Here is a 19,859-nt window from a genome sequence, read left to right as displayed (position 1 = left end):
TACAGATGGCATAACAGAGGCAAAGAGAAAGTGACTGGTCCAGGCCTTTCAGTGGATCGTTTCTGAGCTGGGACTGTACATTCGGACAAGAGCAGCAGCCTACGGCCCTCTGTGCAGTTGACCACAAAACAAAAATAAAGCCTACGTCTCTGGCGTTTTGGCAGTCTGCATACCTGCCACACGAATTGCAGTTGAACTGTGCAATTGAGAACCTGCTTACATCAGCATCTTTGTATTATAGCTGGCAGAGTTCCATAGCTTTGTTAGTTTAAATGATTGTCAATCCGTTTTAGAATAACAAACTCCAGCACAGTCTCACTCAAGTTATGGGTATTCTGCTTTATGAAACATATGGGCCTATCTTTCCGAGACATATTTTGGAAAGTAGCCACATTAAAGAAGAAAAGGTACTCCCTTTCTGAGAGTTGCTTCTCATCAACTTTTCAGAAGCAAGTATGAATATTCATGCCTCCCACACAACCAAAGCCTATATTATTATTTGAATGGTGGTGCATGTTTATTTCATTACGGATATTCCTTGCAGAAAGTGGGTTTTTGTCTTGCCGTAGATCCCTTGTAGTACAATGTGATACGGAGTAGGAGATGGAATTAGTCTGTGGCCTGTAAGATGCAAATTCGTATCTTTAGTCACGTACCTCATAGGGTTACATAGTGACAGCCACCAATCTGGATGCCTTTAAAAGGGGGTTACACAAATTCCTGGAGGAAACGGCTATCAATGGCAACTAGTCCCGATGGCGATATGCTACCTCCAGTATGAGACAGTATGCTGGGGAACATGAGCAGGAGGGTGCTGTTGCACTCATGTCCTGTTTGTGGGTTTCCCCTGGGCAGCCAGTTGGCCACTGTATGAACAGAATGCTGGACTAGATGGGCCCTTGGTCTGATCCAGTAGGGCTATTCTTAGTTCTTACTGTTAAGGATACATTTATGCACTCTAACATTTAGATATGCACTTCTTTTAAAACCTAGATTAAAATGTTAGTTTAAAACTTTACATATTTTGAACCTATCCTGAGGTACTGGGATAGGACAGAAAAGGAATTGCATACTTTCACATATTACAGTGTCCAAAGCAGTGGCACAAGGCCCACTTTTTCTACTTCTGAATCTTAGCACTGAGGGAAGCTTGCTAGGAGAATGGAGCAAAGCAGTGCTTAAGAACTCTGATCTTCTCATTGCTCACTACAGAAGGATCATGCAGTTGTATCTACTAACTAACAAGAACATATGCATACCCACCAGTCTGTCTTTCCCAAAACTGGGACTTTGTGCTCACATCTGGGAACAAAGTTATTTCAAACAAATGAAGGGACAGTCCCTCTTAAGTAGAAACTGTTCAGAGGTATATAGTATACCTGACTCTGGTCAGCAGTTGTCCCTCAAGCAAGAAGAGAGAATGTGAATTTGGACCTATGAACTGTACCTTAAGCAGATATTATCATATTGTTCTATCAGAATACTGTTTATTTTTAGACAGGAGGAACAAAGGAACTCACAAATTCAAGCTTCTTTTGGGACAAAGAGGCAGGTCAGGAAACAGTCTGTTCCTAGGGGTTATCCATGCGGGAGATGGCCTCATGCTTAAACAGATAAAGTCAACAAAGCTGGACTTTGTTATTGTGTGCTCCATGCAGCCTAAAGCCAGACAGGAAAAATGTACTCCTCAACAGGGAGACACACCAGAATCATGTGCCCCTTACAGCCAGAATTCAGATATTTCAGACCCAGAAATATGAACTATAACACTAAAATGTATGGAACAGCACATTATTAGGGCTGCAACCCTGAGTACAGTCCCTTGGAGGTAATTCCTATTGAAACAAGACTTACATCTGACTAAACATGGTTAAGAATGTTCACCAAATAAGGTAACTGTACCTTAAAGCCAGCTCCAGGATGCAGGTGCAAATGACAGCACAGAGTAAATTAAGGAGACAGAATGAGTTCTTAAAAGTTTGATGTGCAACAGTGACTGATAAAGAGCTTTATGGGGTTTCTGTTAGACAACGGCTGAGTTCGGACAATCAGCAGGGGAAACAGCACAGCGTCGGTTGTTTCTCCTACCTCTGCGCATGCCGGTCACCTGACCGTGATTACCCTAATTACCTGCGCTGCATCACGGGTTCCCGTGTCGTCCAAACTGGGCGCACAGCACAGGTGTAGTGACATTTCACCCACCCTACAACCCATGGCTTGCAGTAGGGGTTGCAGGGTAGGTGAAAAGGTACTACACCCGCATCGGGATCAGACAATGTTGATCATTCTTTTCGAATAAATACAGCAGCTTACATGGGCCTTCCAGACAGGTGATATGTTCTGTCACATTTCATAAGGAAAATAGCTAGGGCAGACACACCCAAAGAAACAGCTCTAATTTCTTGCCACGCACACAAACAACCCTGTGGTACAAGCCACCCAGGTCAAACGTTCTGGAAATGCTTTTGCCAGAGCCCCAGGTGACATGAGGACAGGAATGCCAGGCACTGGGCCAAGCCACTATCATCCGTGCTTTCATATCACACTCCAAATGGAAAGCTGTAAGTCACTTGCCTGACTTGGACTTTGAGGCTAATTTTTCCTAGTGTCCTTATTTTAGAGTTGACAGGGTAGAAGGCCACTGTCTCTACCTACCTCACCAGGAAAGATTACTCTGAAACCATAGATTAGTCCGGCCTTTCCCAACCTCGTGCCCTCCAGATAGTTGGACTACAACACCCATCACCTCATTGCCAATGTGGGCTGGGGATGATGGAAACTGCAGTCAAACACATCTGAAAGGCACCAAGTTGGAAAAAGCTGCCCTAGACGCACTGGCTCTGACCTAATTTTTATGGACATACAGGGCCCATGACAGTAGAAGTCCACTATTCTCTTGCAGTCTACTTCAATCTGGAGGACTTTGTATGAATGTAACATCCTGTTAACACATGACAGTAAGTCCCTCAGAGGTGTCCTTCATTTCATCAGGGTGGTTTTTAAGATGATGGCTATTTGGTAACAAATAGGTTTATACATTTCCAGATACCAGAGAAGGGCTATGATCCTCTTGCATCAAAGGGGAATGCTAAGAAACAACCATGCAATAGGATGGGCCTAATCCAATTACTTGGCCATAGGGCAACACGAAGTGCCATGACTGAAAGAAAGCATGCTAGGGTTTGTATCACAGTTTGAAGCAGCAGTGAAAGAGTAAAGTGGGATAGACATTATATTTATCCTGCTTTATACTCAAGACAGGCAGAGTGTTTATAACAGGATGGCCCAAAACAAATGCTTTCATAATTCTTCATGTTTTATGTATTGGATTTCATTATTAAGGCTGTGTAATGTACAGTGTATATGTTAGAGTCGACATCTTCAGTAGAATATAGGTAGCAACACACATAAAATTAAAGCCCAATTCTTACCCAATACTTAAACTGATATAGTATAGTCAATAATCAAGTGTACCATAAGTCCTGTCAAATCTAGCATCAGGACAGCTTCCTCAGCATCCTCAGGTTTCATAGACAGGTTTATTGTTCAGTAATCATCATGTCCCAAGTTTGACTGTTCTAGGAAAGGCTGCAGCCTGCCCTGGCCAGTAATGCAAAGGCAAATAACTGGTACTATAAAAGGTGAGTGATACCAACAAGGGCATGATTATTGTATAATTAAAAGGAACCATATTAGTTTTTAATGATAGCCCCATGAAGAGAAAATAATTATTTTCATTACAAAGTTGTGAGTTATCAAGTGTCCCAAACTTCCCACTAAAAACAAGGAAGGGAAAGTAGACTGAAAATTACAGGACTCTTCCTACTCTGGTATATTTCGTTTTGAAGGAGAAGATACTAAGAGCTCATTGTTGGGTAGTCTTTTCTTTGATCAGGATCTAAAGAGGCCTTGGCTCAAGCTCAAGCACTTCCATGCTGGAAAGGTTTTGGGGAGACGCATGGGGATGCATGGAAGAGAAGAAACTCTGCCCATATCACTTTGAATCCCACCTTTTCTCTTCACTGGACTGATAGCCAGAATGTCTGTCACATGCAGTAAGGAAATCCATCCATAAACAGATATGGCACATCACTTATGGCAAAACTGTTGGCCCAATTGTGTATATGGTGATATGTGTGTGTGACCAGGTCACCATGGGCTGTTGGCTTTTCACCAGGTCACAAGTCCAGATGGTCATGTAAATAGATCTTCAGCCCTGTTTACATCTCAGGTTCATCTGACACACAGGTTCTGTCCTTCTCCCTCTGTTAGGAGGATAGACTGTCTCAAACATTCTTCCAGCAAGGTAGCTTTCAGTCCTGATTCTGGGTTACATCATAGCAAGCAATGCTAATATGACCCTTACAGATCTTATTCCTCCTGTTAGAAAGATGTCTCTTCGGTTCATGAGATGAGTAGTTCAAACAACATTAAAGACACCAGTAGAGTACCAGCTAGGCTGCCTGAGCTGCTCATAGCCCCACTCAATGCCATTTTAAAAGGAAAGAAGAAATCGAATGGAAGTTTCCAATAGACCCTGGGCTGACCACGTGGTGGCTCTGGCCGTTTGGTAACATCTGCGAAGGAAGCTGTAGTTGTCAAAGGCAACATGTTTGTATATATGCCAAGGGACTGGAAGAAAAAAAAACTCAAAATATTATTATCTTAGGTCCCACAGACCTTTGCTTAGTTCCTACCTTATAGCCAGTTTCTGGGGGAATTGTGGGAGAGAGAGTGGAGAGGAATGTAGGAGCAAACTTCTCCATGTCCCTCTTAACCCCTAACTGACCATAATTCAAAGCTATAATTTCTTTTAGTTTAAAAACAGTATGAAAAAGGAGTCCTGAGACATCTGTGTACAGAGATGAGACATAAAAGAGGCTGTATGTCATGAATGTTATTCCTTGCTATTGCTTAGAATGGGAGACACAGGCTACTTTACAACAAAGGGAACTGAAAAGTGGTATTTCTCCTCCCTGCCATCACTTCTCCATTAACAGATTCAGAATTGTCCTCTTTTGGGGAAGCAGGAACAGGGGCAGAAGGGAAGTATGCAGAGACCATAGAACACCCCACACACACCTTTGCCAGGACCTTCTGAAATAGTGGTCAAATTCTTCTATCATCTGTTCTGTCTCTATTAGCTGTGAGGCTGAGGGCTGTACCTTGCTTCCCTCATGAGCCCTACAGTGGCAATAGATGGAATTGTACTGAAGAAGAAACCAGGTTCTTGAACTATAGCACTTTCTGCCAATAAAGCAGATTAACTTAGATAAATATAGAGTTATATCCATTAGTATCACCTCTATAATCTTCCCTCAGATCCCCTCTGGATTGAAGTAGGTTTCTCTATTGTTCTCCCCACTATCTTCCCTAAAATGGAAGTTAAGTAGTAGGATTTCTAATTTGTTGTCACCAGTGTTGCTTTTCCTCCTTAGATCCTTCAGAAATAAGAATGAATTTAATGGGATGTAAGTTTGGTTTAGCATTATGTGCATGAGCCACAGCAAATTGGGCTCGTAGGCTCCCCCTTCTCCTCTGGCATTTGTCAGAGGAGATGACAGGAAGCATCTACTTCCAGTTTTAAAACTAACCAGAGTTCCCTGTTGCATCTACACTCAGGAAACTCTGGTTAGTTTAAACTCTACTTGGTGAAAAAGCCAGGATCGTAAGCCACAGTTTGGTTTTAGCTTGTTTGAACTAACCAGAGTTCCTGAGTTGGATGCAACAGGGAACTCTGGTTAGTTTTAAATCAAAATAGAAAGCTTTTGATGTCCTTATCCAGCACACAAAGGAGGAGGGGGCGACTGCAGTAGTCCAAGACTCACTGTGGCTCCTATATGCAATTCTAAAGTATAGTTTAGCATTATGTCTAAACTAGTCCAAAGCAACTAAGAAAACAGACCTTCAGAGGCTTGCAGAGATAATAGTACCGAGCTCCCAACACTTGAGCTTGCGGGTTTGACAGGAGGCCCACCTGGGCCCACAGCACTTGGATCTCCAGGGAAATGGGAACCACACAATGGCCACCCTAGAAGGAGAAGGGGAAATCAAAAATTAAGTAACAGTAATCCCAAACAGCAGTAGTTCTGCAGGGTAATTAACAGATTAGCAGTAGTAAAGAGAAGGGCTGGGATTAGTGCAACATCTGTGTCCAAGCACACAGCAAAATGGGAGGAGGTAGTTGGTATGTATGGGGATGCAGAATGTGAAACTTCTACCATCAGCACCTATTCTTTCATTGGGAGGAACAACAGAATACAGACCAGGGACATTTGGCTCAGTTAAAGGAGATTCTTTGTGGGTACAGTAGGACTTATGAACATGCCACTGGCCTTGGCAAAACACAGTATGCTTCAACTTGACAAAGCTGAACGAAAACAGTTTCTCCTATAGGGTAAGTGGTGCCCCTCTTATCCTTCACATGCTTGGTACAGCTTACAAGGGGAAGCCAGATATAGAGCAGTCTGCTCTCTTTCTGTGTTACCTGGCTGTTGCATCTCTGGGTGAAGATGCTGTTCCACTCTCCTGGATGGCCTGGGTCAGCATTGCCAGTTATAGCCAAACTCCCTAGGTTATGTCCCCCCTGGAAGGCTTCGTACAGCAGATCCTGCAAATGGCTACAGTTTGCTTCCTGCAGCTTGAAGGGTATACTGGAAACAAGACAGAACAGAGAAAGCCTATGTGTCTAGTGTGTCAGTGAAACTTAATTCTCATAAAAAATACAGAATGAGATAGCAGTGACTTAAGTGGCTTTGCCATATGAAATTCTTTCAACACAGAGACAAAGATCTTAAAAGTTAGCTCATTTTTCATTTAGAAAAAGGGGGTAAGAGAAAAATAAATGAAATGCTTTACTGTGGGCTGAAGACACTCTGGACTTTTAGAACAGGTATCCCCAAAATTACAGAACTTGAATCTTTGTGGAACATTATAAATCTGCCTGTGATAGGGGGAGAGAGAACAGGCCCTTGCAAAGTTCATCAGTTCATGTGCTAAGCAGGAAACAGACATTCCTGCTTTGCTAAATCTAGCTGTAAAACCTGAACGAAGGGTGCAAACACACAAGAGGATATGAGGAGTGTTACCTGAACTGGCAGCCTGCTATCATATTCTTTCCAAACTGTACCTTGTACCTCTCAGTTGCTGAGCATTGGCCATTTTCTTGATTCCGTAAAACTGTTATCTGAGGAAAGGGCAGTGTCAAGAAGCTAAACTAGAGACTCTTTTCAGTCTTGTAAATAGAAGGAAACTGCAGGCAGCAGTACTTATGTTTGTACCACATTTCTTTATTTACATGGTTTAACCTATCTCCTTTCCTAAAGGTTTGGAGTGGGCATCTATTGATAAAATATTTCAAAAGAGTTTAGACAACCTGTTTTAGTTTAATGAAGTGCAAAACCCCAGCACCCCATTGTTTTAGTCTCAATCACTGAAAGGAAGCGCAAACATAAAATACCCCACAACGCTTCTGGAAAGTCCCCAATTAAAGAGAGTTCTCCACCTCTCTATATGCTATTGCTGATTAAGTGTGACACATAAGCAGAAAAAAGAATGGCATTGTCAGTTGGTCAATCTTGGGGCTTGTAATAGAACATTTAAGAGATAATCTCCTCTCCTGGGTATACTACACACAACCTCGATGTGTTTATAATTCCTCATTGGCTGATGGCAGCATCTTAACCAAACAGCTGGGCTCTTCACACTGATCTGTTGTGAATGGTCACTGTGCTTATTTTACATACAGTTAAGCTTTAATTAATTCTGTCCTTCTTGCATTTCACCCCACACTTTACAATTCCCCCCATCCCCCTATATCCATGTGTATATATATCCCTGCCAACTAACACTTCATGTATCTGATCAACTGGATTCTAGTTTATGAAAGCTTATGCCATAATATGTTTGTTAGTCTTTAAGGTGTCACAAGATTTGTTTTTGCTGCACCAAACTAACACAGCCAGTCCCCTGGAAGTTCATACAGATCTGACATACCCTAATAAAATTAAGAGGGTATGTGCATTCTGCACTCCTGACCTAATGGAGACAGCCACATGCTCTTTCCAGCGGGCTCAAGAACTGAAAAACAAAAGGATGTAACACAGATTTTACTTGTAAACCACCCAGAGAGCTTTGGTTACTGGGTGGTCTAAAAGAGTAATACATAAATAGTCCTCAAAAGATAAGAAATCCAAAGTAGAGAAGTTCAGAATAAGCAACAATAAATATAATTGCACATACACACACTCCCTGCTCCCCTCACTACAATCTACTACTTTGAGCTTTTCTAGATGAGGCTTTTAAACCCATGACATCTGCTTCTAAATTCTTGGCAGGTTTAAGATTGGATCCCTACACAAAGTTGTTTTTTTTTCCCCCTTTCCTGCCTTTCTGCACTTTCCACTACATAACCTCTAGGTGCTGTGGTCTAGTGGAACAAAATGGAATAATGCAACTATACTGGTGAAGAGTTGCACTTTTTTTCATGATTACAAAAAATACTGCATTTTCCATGCCCCCCTGAAACCCACTGAAGCACTTGGAAAACACAGGATGGAAACTGGAGGATGCTGATGTCATCTAAAGCACTCATAAGCGACCATGAGTGAGGAATGGTTGAGTGCACAATAAAAACATCATCTACAAAAGCTCTTAATAAAAAAACTGAGATCAGTTGACCAAGCAACACAAATATTTCTGCTGCCTGGAAGTAAGTCACACTAGCTTCTTAGTCTCATTTGTAGGTAAAAATGGGAGACCCTGTTGCTCAAGCTTGGGGCATTAATTCTAGACTTGGTTCTCACAGGGCACTGTCACTTCCATACAAACATATGCAGTGATCCAAAAAACAACAGTAAGAGAGGTAAAACCCCTTCATATTGTGTTCTTGGGGAAGAACACCAAAGAGCTCTCCAACAGACAATTGTCTTAAACAGGGGAGGGCAACCTGTGGCCTTCAGCCTAACTTCAAAAGCCCTCTGTAGGTGATACAGTTCTGACCTCTGGAAGAAGTGATCTGTTCCTTCCCTGGCAGCCCACTTCATGGGAAGGAAGAGGGAGAAAAATAGAAAGAAACAGGAGAGGCAGAAAGAGAAAAGGGGTGACCCACTCACTTTTGGCTCTGGCCCGGCGCTGCTGGCTGACTGCCAACATATGCCCCCTGACAAATTACCCACAAGGGAATGTGGCTCTTGACCGAACAAAGTTGCCAGCCTAAAACCTATAGCCAGACGTGATGGAAAAGATAATGAATCAAACACAGTGCTACAAAGGATACATGCTGCTGGGTGCCATTGTACAGAGCTATTAGTGGTGCTCCTACGATATATCCAGGATTCCCACTCCTCCATTTGGTGAAAGAAGGGCTCCTATTCTGCAAGAGACAAAAAGGTGGTGTGTGGGGTGGGGGGGAATGTCATCAACCATTTTTATATAAGATACCATTCTCTGCATACTAATGATTACAGTTCAGAGTGTAACAGCCAAATTCAATCCTGGCTCACAACGTATGCACAGATGGGGTTCTACAAACTCAGAATTTGTGAAGTCTGAGGAACTCCTGCCATTGCTGGAACACCAGATCCTTCTTCACCAGATGCTTGCAAGGCACATCCTCCATTTAGAACTGCCTGGTACTCTGTTTTAAAGCACCAATACCTTCTATTTCCCAGCTCCCACATTACCCTGCATCATCTCGGTAAGCTGGATGGGGACCCCTCCAGACCAATATCAGACCTAGAAAAGGTTTCCTTAGCTCAACAGCCTGAGACTCCAGTGAGCTTCAGAATAATCTAGACTTCTACACCATCTCTGTAACAATTCCTCCGTAGCACACGTTCAATCCTTTCTCAACACACACGGTCAAGAAATGGATATCGAACTACCCTCTCACAAGCCTTGCCTGAATCATGAATAGCCAACTCACTTTTATAGCACCAATATACCAAGGCCTATATACTAGTAAATATAGTATATTGTATATACTATAGCAATATACAACAATGCTGACTCTGGATTTCATTCTTACAATGCAGCCGAGGATCCAGTCGCACACACCGGCCCCGGCAATTACACTACTCCCCAGTCCAAGGATGCATGCAAGAACAGGTACTGACCCCAAAATGAAGAGAAAAGTGCTGCTGCAGTGTGACTCCTGGATTCCCAAATATACTGGCCACTTTGAACTGGACAGAAACCTTCTGAATTCCATGGATCCCATTAAACTCCACCTCATAGATCACCTAGAAGCATGACATGCTGGTCAGTGGGAGGCAAGGCATGAACCTGGACAGGCCTCATACCATCTCTATGCTCCTCTGCTAATGAGAAGAGCATTTGCTGACCTAATGAGATACCTCAGAAACAACGTTGTGACATGTGTTGCCATTCAGTGAAGGAGATCCAGGCTCTGAAAGAGGGATGATGTTTACCTGAAGATAGCAAAGCATATTTTCAGTTTTCAAAAATCATCCTGACCCTACATAAACTGTTCATAGCCATTCTAGACCAAGGACTTACACAACTTGCAGCAATACTCCACATAAGCAAACCAACAACATTCCAAAACAGATTTCTTTGTGTATATCAAGAACCTTGCTTCCTTTCACAGTATATTTTCTACATAGTTTCTGCCTATGCATTCTGAGACACAACTAAATTTCACAAAGAATTCCATGTGACTTCAAGGTGGGATTCCATTAACTCAGGAAGAGAAAGAATTATTATTGCTGACATAATCTCACCTGTACAGGTTGGAAAATAGTCATGTTGACTGGGACCTGAAAAGGAAAAGCCACAAATGCCTTAGTGTCTGCACAAAAACATACAATTTACAAACCTTTGATCTCAGTCTTACAGCCTTATCTTTTTAACAATGTTCTCTCAACTACTGGAATGGAGGCATTATTTAGGAATAGCCATGCTTGTCCATAGGACCTAAATCCTCTTTATGGCTAAAGCCATCCAGCATAAATGCCAGCTGCTTCTGCAACATTTCTAAGTTATTAAAAAATAAAGTGAGGTCTCTTTTAAATCAGTTCTACATTGGAGAGGAAGCAGCAAGAGACTCATACTTCTAAGGTTACTTGTACTAGGAAAGACAACACGTATTACACCAAAACAGCAAGATAGTGCGGTCAACTGCAGACTAAATATATGACACCTTCAGCACACTGAAGTGACGATAGTATGAAGCTGCATCCAGTGCAGGGTCAGTGGTACAGCTGCTCATCAGGTTAGTAAGGATCCGAATACAGCTTGTGCTCTTACTCTCCAGGAAACCTAAGAAATGAACAAGCCACATGAGGGGAGGAAAAACAAGCAGCAAATATCAACCTAGACAGAAGACCACAAATACAATCAACAGGGGCAACCTGTATGGGTCTTAAATCAAGGCTCCCAGCAGCCAGGATCCAACATCTTAGCTCCTGGCTGTGCCACCCATGCTCAGTGTCAACCGCAAGCCTGGCAGACTGAGCTCCGTGCTTCAAAGGCACTGCCTAGGTTGCAGTACCAGCCTTGCCACCTTGCCAAATACTCCAGCAGCCTACCACAAAGATCCAATCTCTGTCCATCAGGTACTATAAAGCCCTAACCTCAGAATCTGCTCCTCAGTCTAAGCCACTTGCCTTACCAGGCAAGACCTCACCTGGCTAAGCTCTTGCTCCCTTCTAGAGCCTGACCTCCTGCCTGGAATTATGCTACCTTCCTCTGGCTCTGTAGCTACTGTCTCTGGAACTTTACCTCTTGCCCACCTTGTACAATATTATCTGTTAATAGCCCCTTTGACTCCCCAAATAGCTGCCCTTGGCTCTTTGTGAGGAAGGGCGGGATAGAAATCAAATGCATAAATAAACTACAATAATAATAAACTGCTGCCTCTGACACACTCTAGAGCAGGGGTCCCCAACCCCTGGGCCGCGGACTGGTACTGGTCCGTGGCCTGTCAGCAACCAGGCTGCAGGGGTGTGCAAAACCCCCTCACCTTGGGTCCCCGGGGGGTGGGGGGAGGCAATCCGTCTCTCCCCCCTCGGAATCTTCCCCAGCTCCGGCCGGCTCCGCTCTGCGGCAAGTCCACAGAGCTGCTGGCCGGCTCCGGCCACTGGCGGACTTCTGGCCGCTGGGACGCAAATGGCGTCCGCTAGGCAGACGCCATTTGCATCCCTGTTCTACAAGTAATAGGCTACGTAAATCTTTACGTAGCCGATTACTGCAAAGAATAGGGACGCAAATGGTGTCCACCTAGCAGACGCCATTTGCGTCCCAGCGGCCAGAAGTCCGCCAGCGGGGGAAAAAAAAAACCAGTCCGTGGAAAAATTGGACTGGTCCCTGGCACCAAAAAGGTTGGGGACCGCTGGTCTAGAGCATGCTGCTTCTCCCCCATGGCTGACAACCAGTATCACCCAGCACACTGCAAAAGCTGAGCACTTAAAGGCCCAGAGGGAGTTAGGCTTCAACACAACCATAAATTTAGTTTTTCCACCATAGGAGAATTCACTATTTTAAATTATCCTAGGAAAACTGGAAGACAGACTGCCTCTTAAAAAAAAAAAAGTTAGGCTACATCTTACACTGGGATGTCACAGGTTGCTATGCACCTTCTACCACTCCTCTCTTGTAAACTCCCTCCCCCTGCCTCCCAGTTGCCAGGCAATAAACAAACAAGAGATTCATTTACTTTTGCATCTGTGGAGGAGGAAGCAAGAAATCTAATCTCAGAGGCTATGACAACTTCCAAGTGGCTGGCTACCAAGTTCAGGCAAAATTTCTGAACCACTGCTAACAGATGTTAGAACTTTGCTGAAATTCCCATGCTCACCAGCAGGATTCTCATCAATGCAAAGTTGGCTGGCTCCCATGCCCACAGGTTGTTTGAGCACACTCAATACTGATGTTGCAGCAAAGTATGTCTGAATGGGATCCCCCACCTGAAATGGAAACAGGAGCCTTGGAAAAGCACACACAGGACAGTAGCATCAGCTAGTCTTGAGTAAAGTAGATTTTATGATCTTCCACTCTACTGCACAAGGATGGGTCTTTGAACAAGCTTACATTGTAAGCTACTAGGCAGGCTTCATCACCCTGGAAAAAGGAGAAATTAGAAAGATGGAGACTAAAAGGGAAAACCTAACTTTGACTACTTCTATCTAGACCAGGTGTGGGGAACGTGTGGCCCTCCAGGTGTTGTTCAATGACCTTCAGCCCCAGCCAGCATGCCAATGATCAGAGGGGATGGAAGTTTAAGGCCAACATCTGGAGGGACACAAGTTCCCCAGACTCTCCAGCACAGCCTGCACCAACCTGGTGCCTTTCAGATGTGTTGGACTACAAATCCAATCATCCCCAGCCAGCATGGCTATGCTGTCTGTGGTGATAAGAGTTGTGGTCAAACACATCTGGAGGGCACCAGATTGGGGGAGGCTGCTCTAGCAGTAGTCCTCAACAGTAAAAAAAAAAACCCCACACACACATTCAGAAGAAAATCCTTATTGCTAGCTGAGAGCCAACTCACCTGGTAAAAGACAGATGGAGATGGCTGAACTTGTTCTACCGAGGTAAATGATGGTCCTCCATATTGGGCTGAAAGTGCTGGAAAGTTTTCTTTTGTAACCACCTGAGGCTTCTGTACATAGTTCAATCTTGCTGTATGTAGAAATGAGAAAATAATAAGCCCACAAGCAACATCACTCCCTTTCACAAATCCATCAGATGTAAACTACTTATAGAAGCAAGAATTTTTCAGGGCAAACTGTAGGACCTAGTGCTTGTTAAAAGTTCATCCTCCACCCCTTATCAGAGGACACAAAGATACCGAAAGGCCGCAGTCTCTTCTGTGGCATCCCTCTTGTGGAACTTCTTTCCCAAGAAGGTTTGCCTGGCACCCACTTTATTATCTTTTAAGCATCAGGTTTTTTATTATCTCAGGCACTATAACATTTTGCACTGTAAAATAGTATTGACAGGATGCTGTAGCAAAAAACACTGGAATTGAAGTTTTACTTTGTTGTTTTAATTGCTAAATATGTATAGTACTAATTCTGTTATGTGTATATTACTTTAAATTGGCTTATTGTATATTTTATTAGGATTTTGTTTTAAATCACATTGTAAAAGACCCTGGAATAAATATTATGAAGGGCAACATATAAATACCTTAAATAAATACATACATACATACATCTCAAAAGAGGACAGGATTAGAATTTTTGTTCATTATATACAATTATTTTGTTTTGCCCAATACCATCATTCAAGACAGTTACAATACTTCAATTTAACACATATATAGTATATCTATAGTTGCTAAATCACCTGGCTGGAACCTATTCCAATAATTAATGAATGGTATCCAACTTTTTGAGAAAGTCTGGATGGAGTTCATTCTTCCCTCCTATAGCAACTTATAACTTGTCATTTTATGGCAGTCCAAATCTTCTTTTTGCATTATACCAAAGACTGTATGCATGTTGATTGCAAAGCTTTTGCTAAGAGGATCCTTGCAACAATTAACAAATAACTTACTATCACCACTAAATCTTTAAGGAACTGATCTTTAATATCATGCAGGAGTATACTTGTTGGGGTTCATAAATTACAGGCTCATAGCCTGTAATTTATTTACAGTGCTACCATACTAGAATTTTTCTGATCTAGTGCAAGATTCTCTACTCTAGTGCTACAAGCTGCTCCCTCTACTCACTATTACTGGGACAAAGCAGCCACCTTCAATGTTTCTGTGCAAACACTGGGTAGTTCTGCTTTTCAGCAGAACTACAGAACCATGAAAGAGTCTTTGGAGGAGTAGATAAAAGAAAGCAGGACTGCTAATAGCACCTTGCATCATATTCTATGGATAGTCAGAGAGCACTCGCTCTTTACAAAACTGCAGCTTCACACCAGCAAATCATTATAGTAAGGTAATAGCAAAGTGCTTAGAGACAAGGTGGATAGAGCTGCATAGCTCAGGTCTCAGTCACCATGGTAACAGGGTGCCATTACATATTATGAGGCTGATGTTTGCAGTTCTCTAGTTTATTTATTGAATAGGATCTGCTTTTTGTGATTTTGTTATTAACCACAAAATAACTTAAGCAAAAATTCCCTTTACACATAGGAAAGCTGGACTACAGAACTGCCAATATAGATCTGAGAGTTTTCTTGGCCAAGGGGGGCGGGCTGTTTCTGAATCAGCAAAACTGTGGCCTTTTCAATTGCACTGTGATATGCATCTAACTGAAGATGTCCATCCAAGAGTTTATTTCATTTCTGTGACAAGCTGGAGATAATGCATAGAACAACATTCGAAGAGTTGGGAATTAAAGACATGGAACTGGATCCAGACTGAGAATGTAATCCTATGGGTGTCTGTGTAGAATTAAGCCCCAATGAGTTCAATGAGGTTTACACCCACATAAAAGAGTATAGGATTGCAGCCTTAGTTATGCTTAGAGTAGACCCACTGAAATCAACAGGACAGGTTAGTCATAACTAAATTAATTCCCATTGATTTCACTGGGTCTACTTAAACTAAAACTAAATCTGCATCTGACAGAAGGAAAACTGACACACAATGTATTTGTATTTTACTATCAAAAAAGTAAGGGCAAAAGGAAAGGGTTTAAGTTACAGAACTGTAGATACAGGTTGGTTATTAAGAGAAATTGGAAGAACTATTGCATAATGGGCTCAGGAAGTTGTGAAATCCATTTCACAAGGTTTTAAAGGAAAAGCTACATAAACAAAAAGCCATGATATCCCTCCACCTTCAGCAAATGCTAACAAATACAGTTTGCACTTATATTCCTAATGTTGGCTTCAGAAACGAGCCTTGACTGAGAACAGCAACCTGGAGATTGATTCAAACTTACAATCATTTAGCTGCACACAGAAGAGCAATACACATCCACCAGGACCAGAAAGGATTTCAGTATGGTAAGGAGTGTTATTTCGGAAAATGAGAGATTTTTCCAGACACACGTGACTCATAGCCCTTATCAAAAAAAAAACAAAACCACAAATACATAAAATCATCCCCTATGCATTATTTATGCAAACCCAAGTCAACAATATATTTCACACAATTGCATCCAACATACATAGCTAAATGCAAAGCTTAATGAACAGGCTCTCTATATTTCTGGCAAATAGTGAAGTACAGTATGAAGTAATTAAAGAGCTGGTTTTCCTCCTGCTCCAACTTTGTGTTGCTTTTGTGGCAGGCAGGCAATATAGAAGCCATGCAAATCTGCTTAGTGTCAAGGTCACCTGTAGAAATCATAACGTTCAGTAAACGTCTAGAATCTTACAGGTTCCGGTTTTAAAAATGCACATATCATAGAGTGAAGGACCACCTCCTCCTGTATGAACCTGCCTGTAATTTGTGATCATTATCGGAGGCCCTGCTATACATCCTACCACCTAGAGAAGCTAGATTGTTGGGCATTCGAGAAAGGGCCTTTTATGCAGGGGCACCCTCCCCTGTTGTTGGATATTCGAGACAGGGCCTTTTTTGTAGTGGCACCCTCCTGGGGAGTTTGTATAGAACTCCCTCCCCAGGAAGGCTAGATTGGCCCCTTCTTTATTATGTTTCAGATAGGCAGTGAAGATGGGTCTGTTCTGTTGATCTTTTAATCAGGCTCTTAATTTTAAAGTCATTTCCTATCTTGTATCAATTGTACTCTATTGAATATTTCTGGCTCCTGTGATTTTATTATCTATGAGATTTATTGTTATTTTATGTGAACTGTATATTGGCTTGAGTACCTATTGGGTGAGAGGCAGTTAAACATTTGAAGTTACCTTATGTCGATACACATCACTGGTCCATCTAGCTCAATACTGTCTACTTGCAGCCTTCCCCCAACCTGGTGCCCTCTAGATGTCTTAGACTACAACTCACATCAGTCCTAGCCAGCATGGCAATTGGTCAGGAATGCTGGGAGTTGAAGACCAAAACATTTGGACAGCACCAGGCTGGAGAAGGCTAGTCTACTGTGAGTGGCAATGGCTCATCAATGGTGGAGGACTTTCCCAGCTCAGTTCCTCAATACCATTTTAGTCAATGATGCAAGGGCTTGAATCGGGAACCTTCTGCATACAAAGCACGTGCCTTACTGCCCAACCATCAGCCCTCCCTCAAATATATTTGCAAGAGAAAACCAAGGGCAGCAATAATTGCTGCCCAGAGAAAGCTCCTTTTCCCCTTCCCAGACATTCATAGGATAAGATATATAAAGGGATTCTCCCAGTGAACGTGGACCTACTGATGCAACCCTAGCTACAAGAAGTCTGCAAACTAACCACATGTACTCTGGGCACAATCTTGAATGACACCTAGAGACCATCAGAAAGGAATGCGCTAAAATCCACATGATTACTCTTTCAGACAGCATTTATTTTCCACTCCTGCCAGAATTCTCCTGTACAAGTGTTCACATCTCTTATCTCCCAAAGCAGTCTAGAATCTCCATGACTTCACTGGTACCAGATCAGTTGGCTACTCACCCCAACCGCTGCCCTAAAGTACATTCGATATGTGGATTCAAAGCGCATACTCCACCCCCACCCAAGGAGACGAAAACCGAACTCACTGGATCGCTCACTCGCCTCCCACCCCAGCCTTACCCAACGCATGGCGGCCCCATGCATTCACCTCACCTGGTGCTGCCTGGAAGACAGAAGGCGAAGGGGCATTCGGAGCTCCCCAGGTTGCATTCCGGCCCACAGCTTGAATCACAGCAGCAGTTGAGGTCGCAAAAGCCTGGGTGCAGGTCACAGGGGCAACCTGACAACAAGCCTGCTGGGGGCGGGGGAGGGAAAAGAATGAAAGGGGGAAAGGATCCGGACGCAGGAGGGCAGGAAAAGGCCGTGCACCGAGAACGGGGCCCGGCGCCGTGCCACCGAGGCGGGGGAGGGGTAAGGTCATCGACTGCCCGAGCCAGCCCCAGCCCTCCCCTCCCTCACCGGCTCCGGGGCTCTCTGCCCCCTGGGCTCCGCGCGTCTCGCTGGGGCTCGTCTCATCCGTAGGACCGTCGTCTGCTCCGAGAGCGCCGTTTCCGTTCTCGGGCTCAGCCTTCGCCGACCCCGGTACTGACAACGGAAGGAGGAGCAGCAGCACGGGGAGCAGCAGCTCCGCTGCGGCCATGGCGGGCGCATCTCTCCGTTGCTAAGAGACCGGCGTCGCAGCCTCATGATAGCTATGCGCTAAAGAAATGCGTCAGGCCCAGCCGCTACGCGTGCGACCATAGAAGTAGGAAAAGATTCCATTCTCAAAACAGAGAGAGGGAAAGAACAGGTAGTTTGAACTTCCGGTCTCAATCGCTGTCTTTTCCCAGCGTGGGGTTTTGAGAGAGAGCTGCCCACAGAGCTTTCCTACACGAAGCTTTGAAGCCGCACCTTTACCGCGGCTTCTGCTTCCGAATTCTTTGCGGGATTAAGAGCTGCCCCTTTACACGTGGTTTTTTTTTCCCCCGGGTGGGGGAGATTCTTTCTCTGTCTTGCTTTATGTTTCATTACACAAGCACTAGGTGGCGCTGTGGTACAGCAGAATTGCTCAAATACACAAGATTCTCATTCTACCATTTCTAAACAATACCACACTTTCCTGGATCTAAAAAAAAGCCAGGGAAATGGTTGAAAAGAATGGGAGAGGTCCGGGTGGATGACCACCTCATGTAAAGGACCCACAAACTATCGTGAGTAATCAGGAGTTCACACGCCTTGTGTAGAAAGACACACAGAAAGTGTCCCTTAAAAGCACAAGGTGGCAACAGACATTTATTTACTTACTTACTTACTTATAATATTTATATACTGTTCCTCATCAGAAGATTTCGGAGCGGTGAACAACATAAGAATAAAACAATGGTTAAAAAACTTTAAAAAGTTAAAACATTTTTAAAAAGACAAATCCCAACGAAGTGGAATTCAACAACCCACAGCTGGCCATGCAAGGAAGGCCTCTTGAAAGAACAACGTCTTCAGGAGGCACCGGAAAGAACGCAATGTTGGTGCCTGCCTGACCTCTAAAGGCAGGGAATTCCACAGGAAGGGGGCCACCACACTGAAGGCTCTTCTCCTGGTGGACTCCAACCGGGCCATAGGTCCATGTGGAACCACCAGGAACATGCCCTCTGATGACCTCCGTGACTGGGCAGGTTGGTAGGGCAGGAGGTGCTCTCTCAGGTATCCTAGTCCCAAGTTGTTTAGGACTTTGTACACTAGTACTAATACCTTAAACCTGGCCTGGTAGCGAATAGGCAGCCAGTGCAGTTCCCTCAGCAAAGGAGTTACATGCTGAAAAGGGGCCGCTCCTGACAACAGCCGAGCTGCTGCATTCTGCACTAGCTCCAGCTTCTGGACCAGCCTTAAGGGTAGCCCCACATAGAGCACATTGCAGTAATCCAGTCTTGAGGTTACTAATGCCTGTACCACCGTGGTCAAGCTATCCCTGGCCAGGAGAGGCCATAGCTGGCGAACCAGCTGAAGCTGGTAAAAGGCACTCCGAGCTGCTGCGACCACTTGGGCCTCCAGCAACAATGATGGATCTAGGAGTACCCCCAGACTACGGACCTGATCTTTCAGAGGGAGTGCAGCCCCATCCAGAACAGGCAATGAGCCTATCTCCCAGACCCAGGAACCACTCACCCACAGGGCTTCTGTCTTGCCAGGATTCAGCTTATTGTTTTATTCAGCTTCAGTTTATTGGCCCTCATCCAGCCCATCACTGAGTCTAGGCACTGATTCAGGACTTGAACAGCCTCTCCTGATTCAGATGTCACAGGGAGATAGAGCTGCGTATCATCAGCATACTGATGGCATTTAGCTCCAAATCCCCTAATGACCGCTCCCAGCGGCTTCAT

General features: G+C 43.9%; 2 protein-coding genes across 3 annotated transcripts in view; both read right to left on the bottom strand.

Moving 5' to 3' along the window:
* The window catches only part of ALDH18A1 (aldehyde dehydrogenase 18 family member A1), a 37,222-nt gene extending 31,255 nt beyond the window's left edge, over window positions 1-5,967 (bottom strand). Inside the window, exon 1 of the mRNA XM_084846685.1 lies at window positions 5,906-5,967. The gene's annotated coding sequence lies outside the window, so the exon portion shown is untranslated. The remainder of the gene's footprint in view (window positions 1-5,905) is intronic.
* TCTN3 (tectonic family member 3) lies at window positions 1,473-18,170 on the bottom strand. Of its 2 annotated transcripts, none has more exons than XM_084846689.1 (14): window positions 17,962-18,170; window positions 17,656-17,797; window positions 15,867-15,988; window positions 13,511-13,641; window positions 12,818-12,926; window positions 11,162-11,280; window positions 10,743-10,778; window positions 10,356-10,430; window positions 10,116-10,241; window positions 9,278-9,373; window positions 7,089-7,186; window positions 6,488-6,653; window positions 5,906-6,031; window positions 1,473-4,632 (listed from the first exon to the last, which is right to left on the bottom strand). In XM_084846689.1, the coding sequence occupies exons 1-14, from the start codon at window positions 18,140-18,142 to the stop codon at window positions 4,405-4,407; spliced, it is 1,755 nt and encodes a 584-aa protein (XP_084702815.1). In that variant the 5' UTR covers window positions 18,143-18,170; the 3' UTR covers window positions 1,473-4,404. The 2 variants fall into 2 exon arrangements, with proteins under 2 accessions (XP_084702815.1, XP_084702816.1); XM_084846690.1 differs by having other exon boundaries at window positions 17,656-17,794.
* Window positions 18,171-19,859: the final 1,689 nt, after the last annotated feature.

This window comes from Heloderma suspectum, chromosome 3 (genome assembly GCF_057233095.1).
Source record: "Heloderma suspectum isolate Gila_16-S chromosome 3, 16-S_ref, whole genome shotgun sequence".
Classification (NCBI taxonomy): domain Eukaryota; kingdom Metazoa; phylum Chordata; class Lepidosauria; order Squamata; family Helodermatidae; genus Heloderma; species Heloderma suspectum.
This window is presented reverse-complemented; position numbering and strand designations above follow the sequence as displayed.

What these genes read in the sequence shown, in the direction of transcription:
- TCTN3 (XM_084846689.1), bottom strand. Translation starts at nt 18,142, where the DNA reads ATGGCCGCAGCGGAGCTGCTGCTCCCCGTGCTGCTGCTCCTCCTTCCG. An exon ending in CATTGATGAGAATCCTGCTG is followed by an intron (nt 11,281 to 12,817) that starts GTGAGCATGGGA and finishes TTCATTTCTTAG; the next exon opens with GTTTCCTGGAGAGTAAGAGC. An exon ending in ACTTTTCTCTTCATTTTGGG is followed by an intron (nt 9,374 to 10,115) that starts GTCAGTACCTGT and finishes TGTCTCTTGCAG; the next exon opens with AATAGGAGCCCTTCTTTCAC.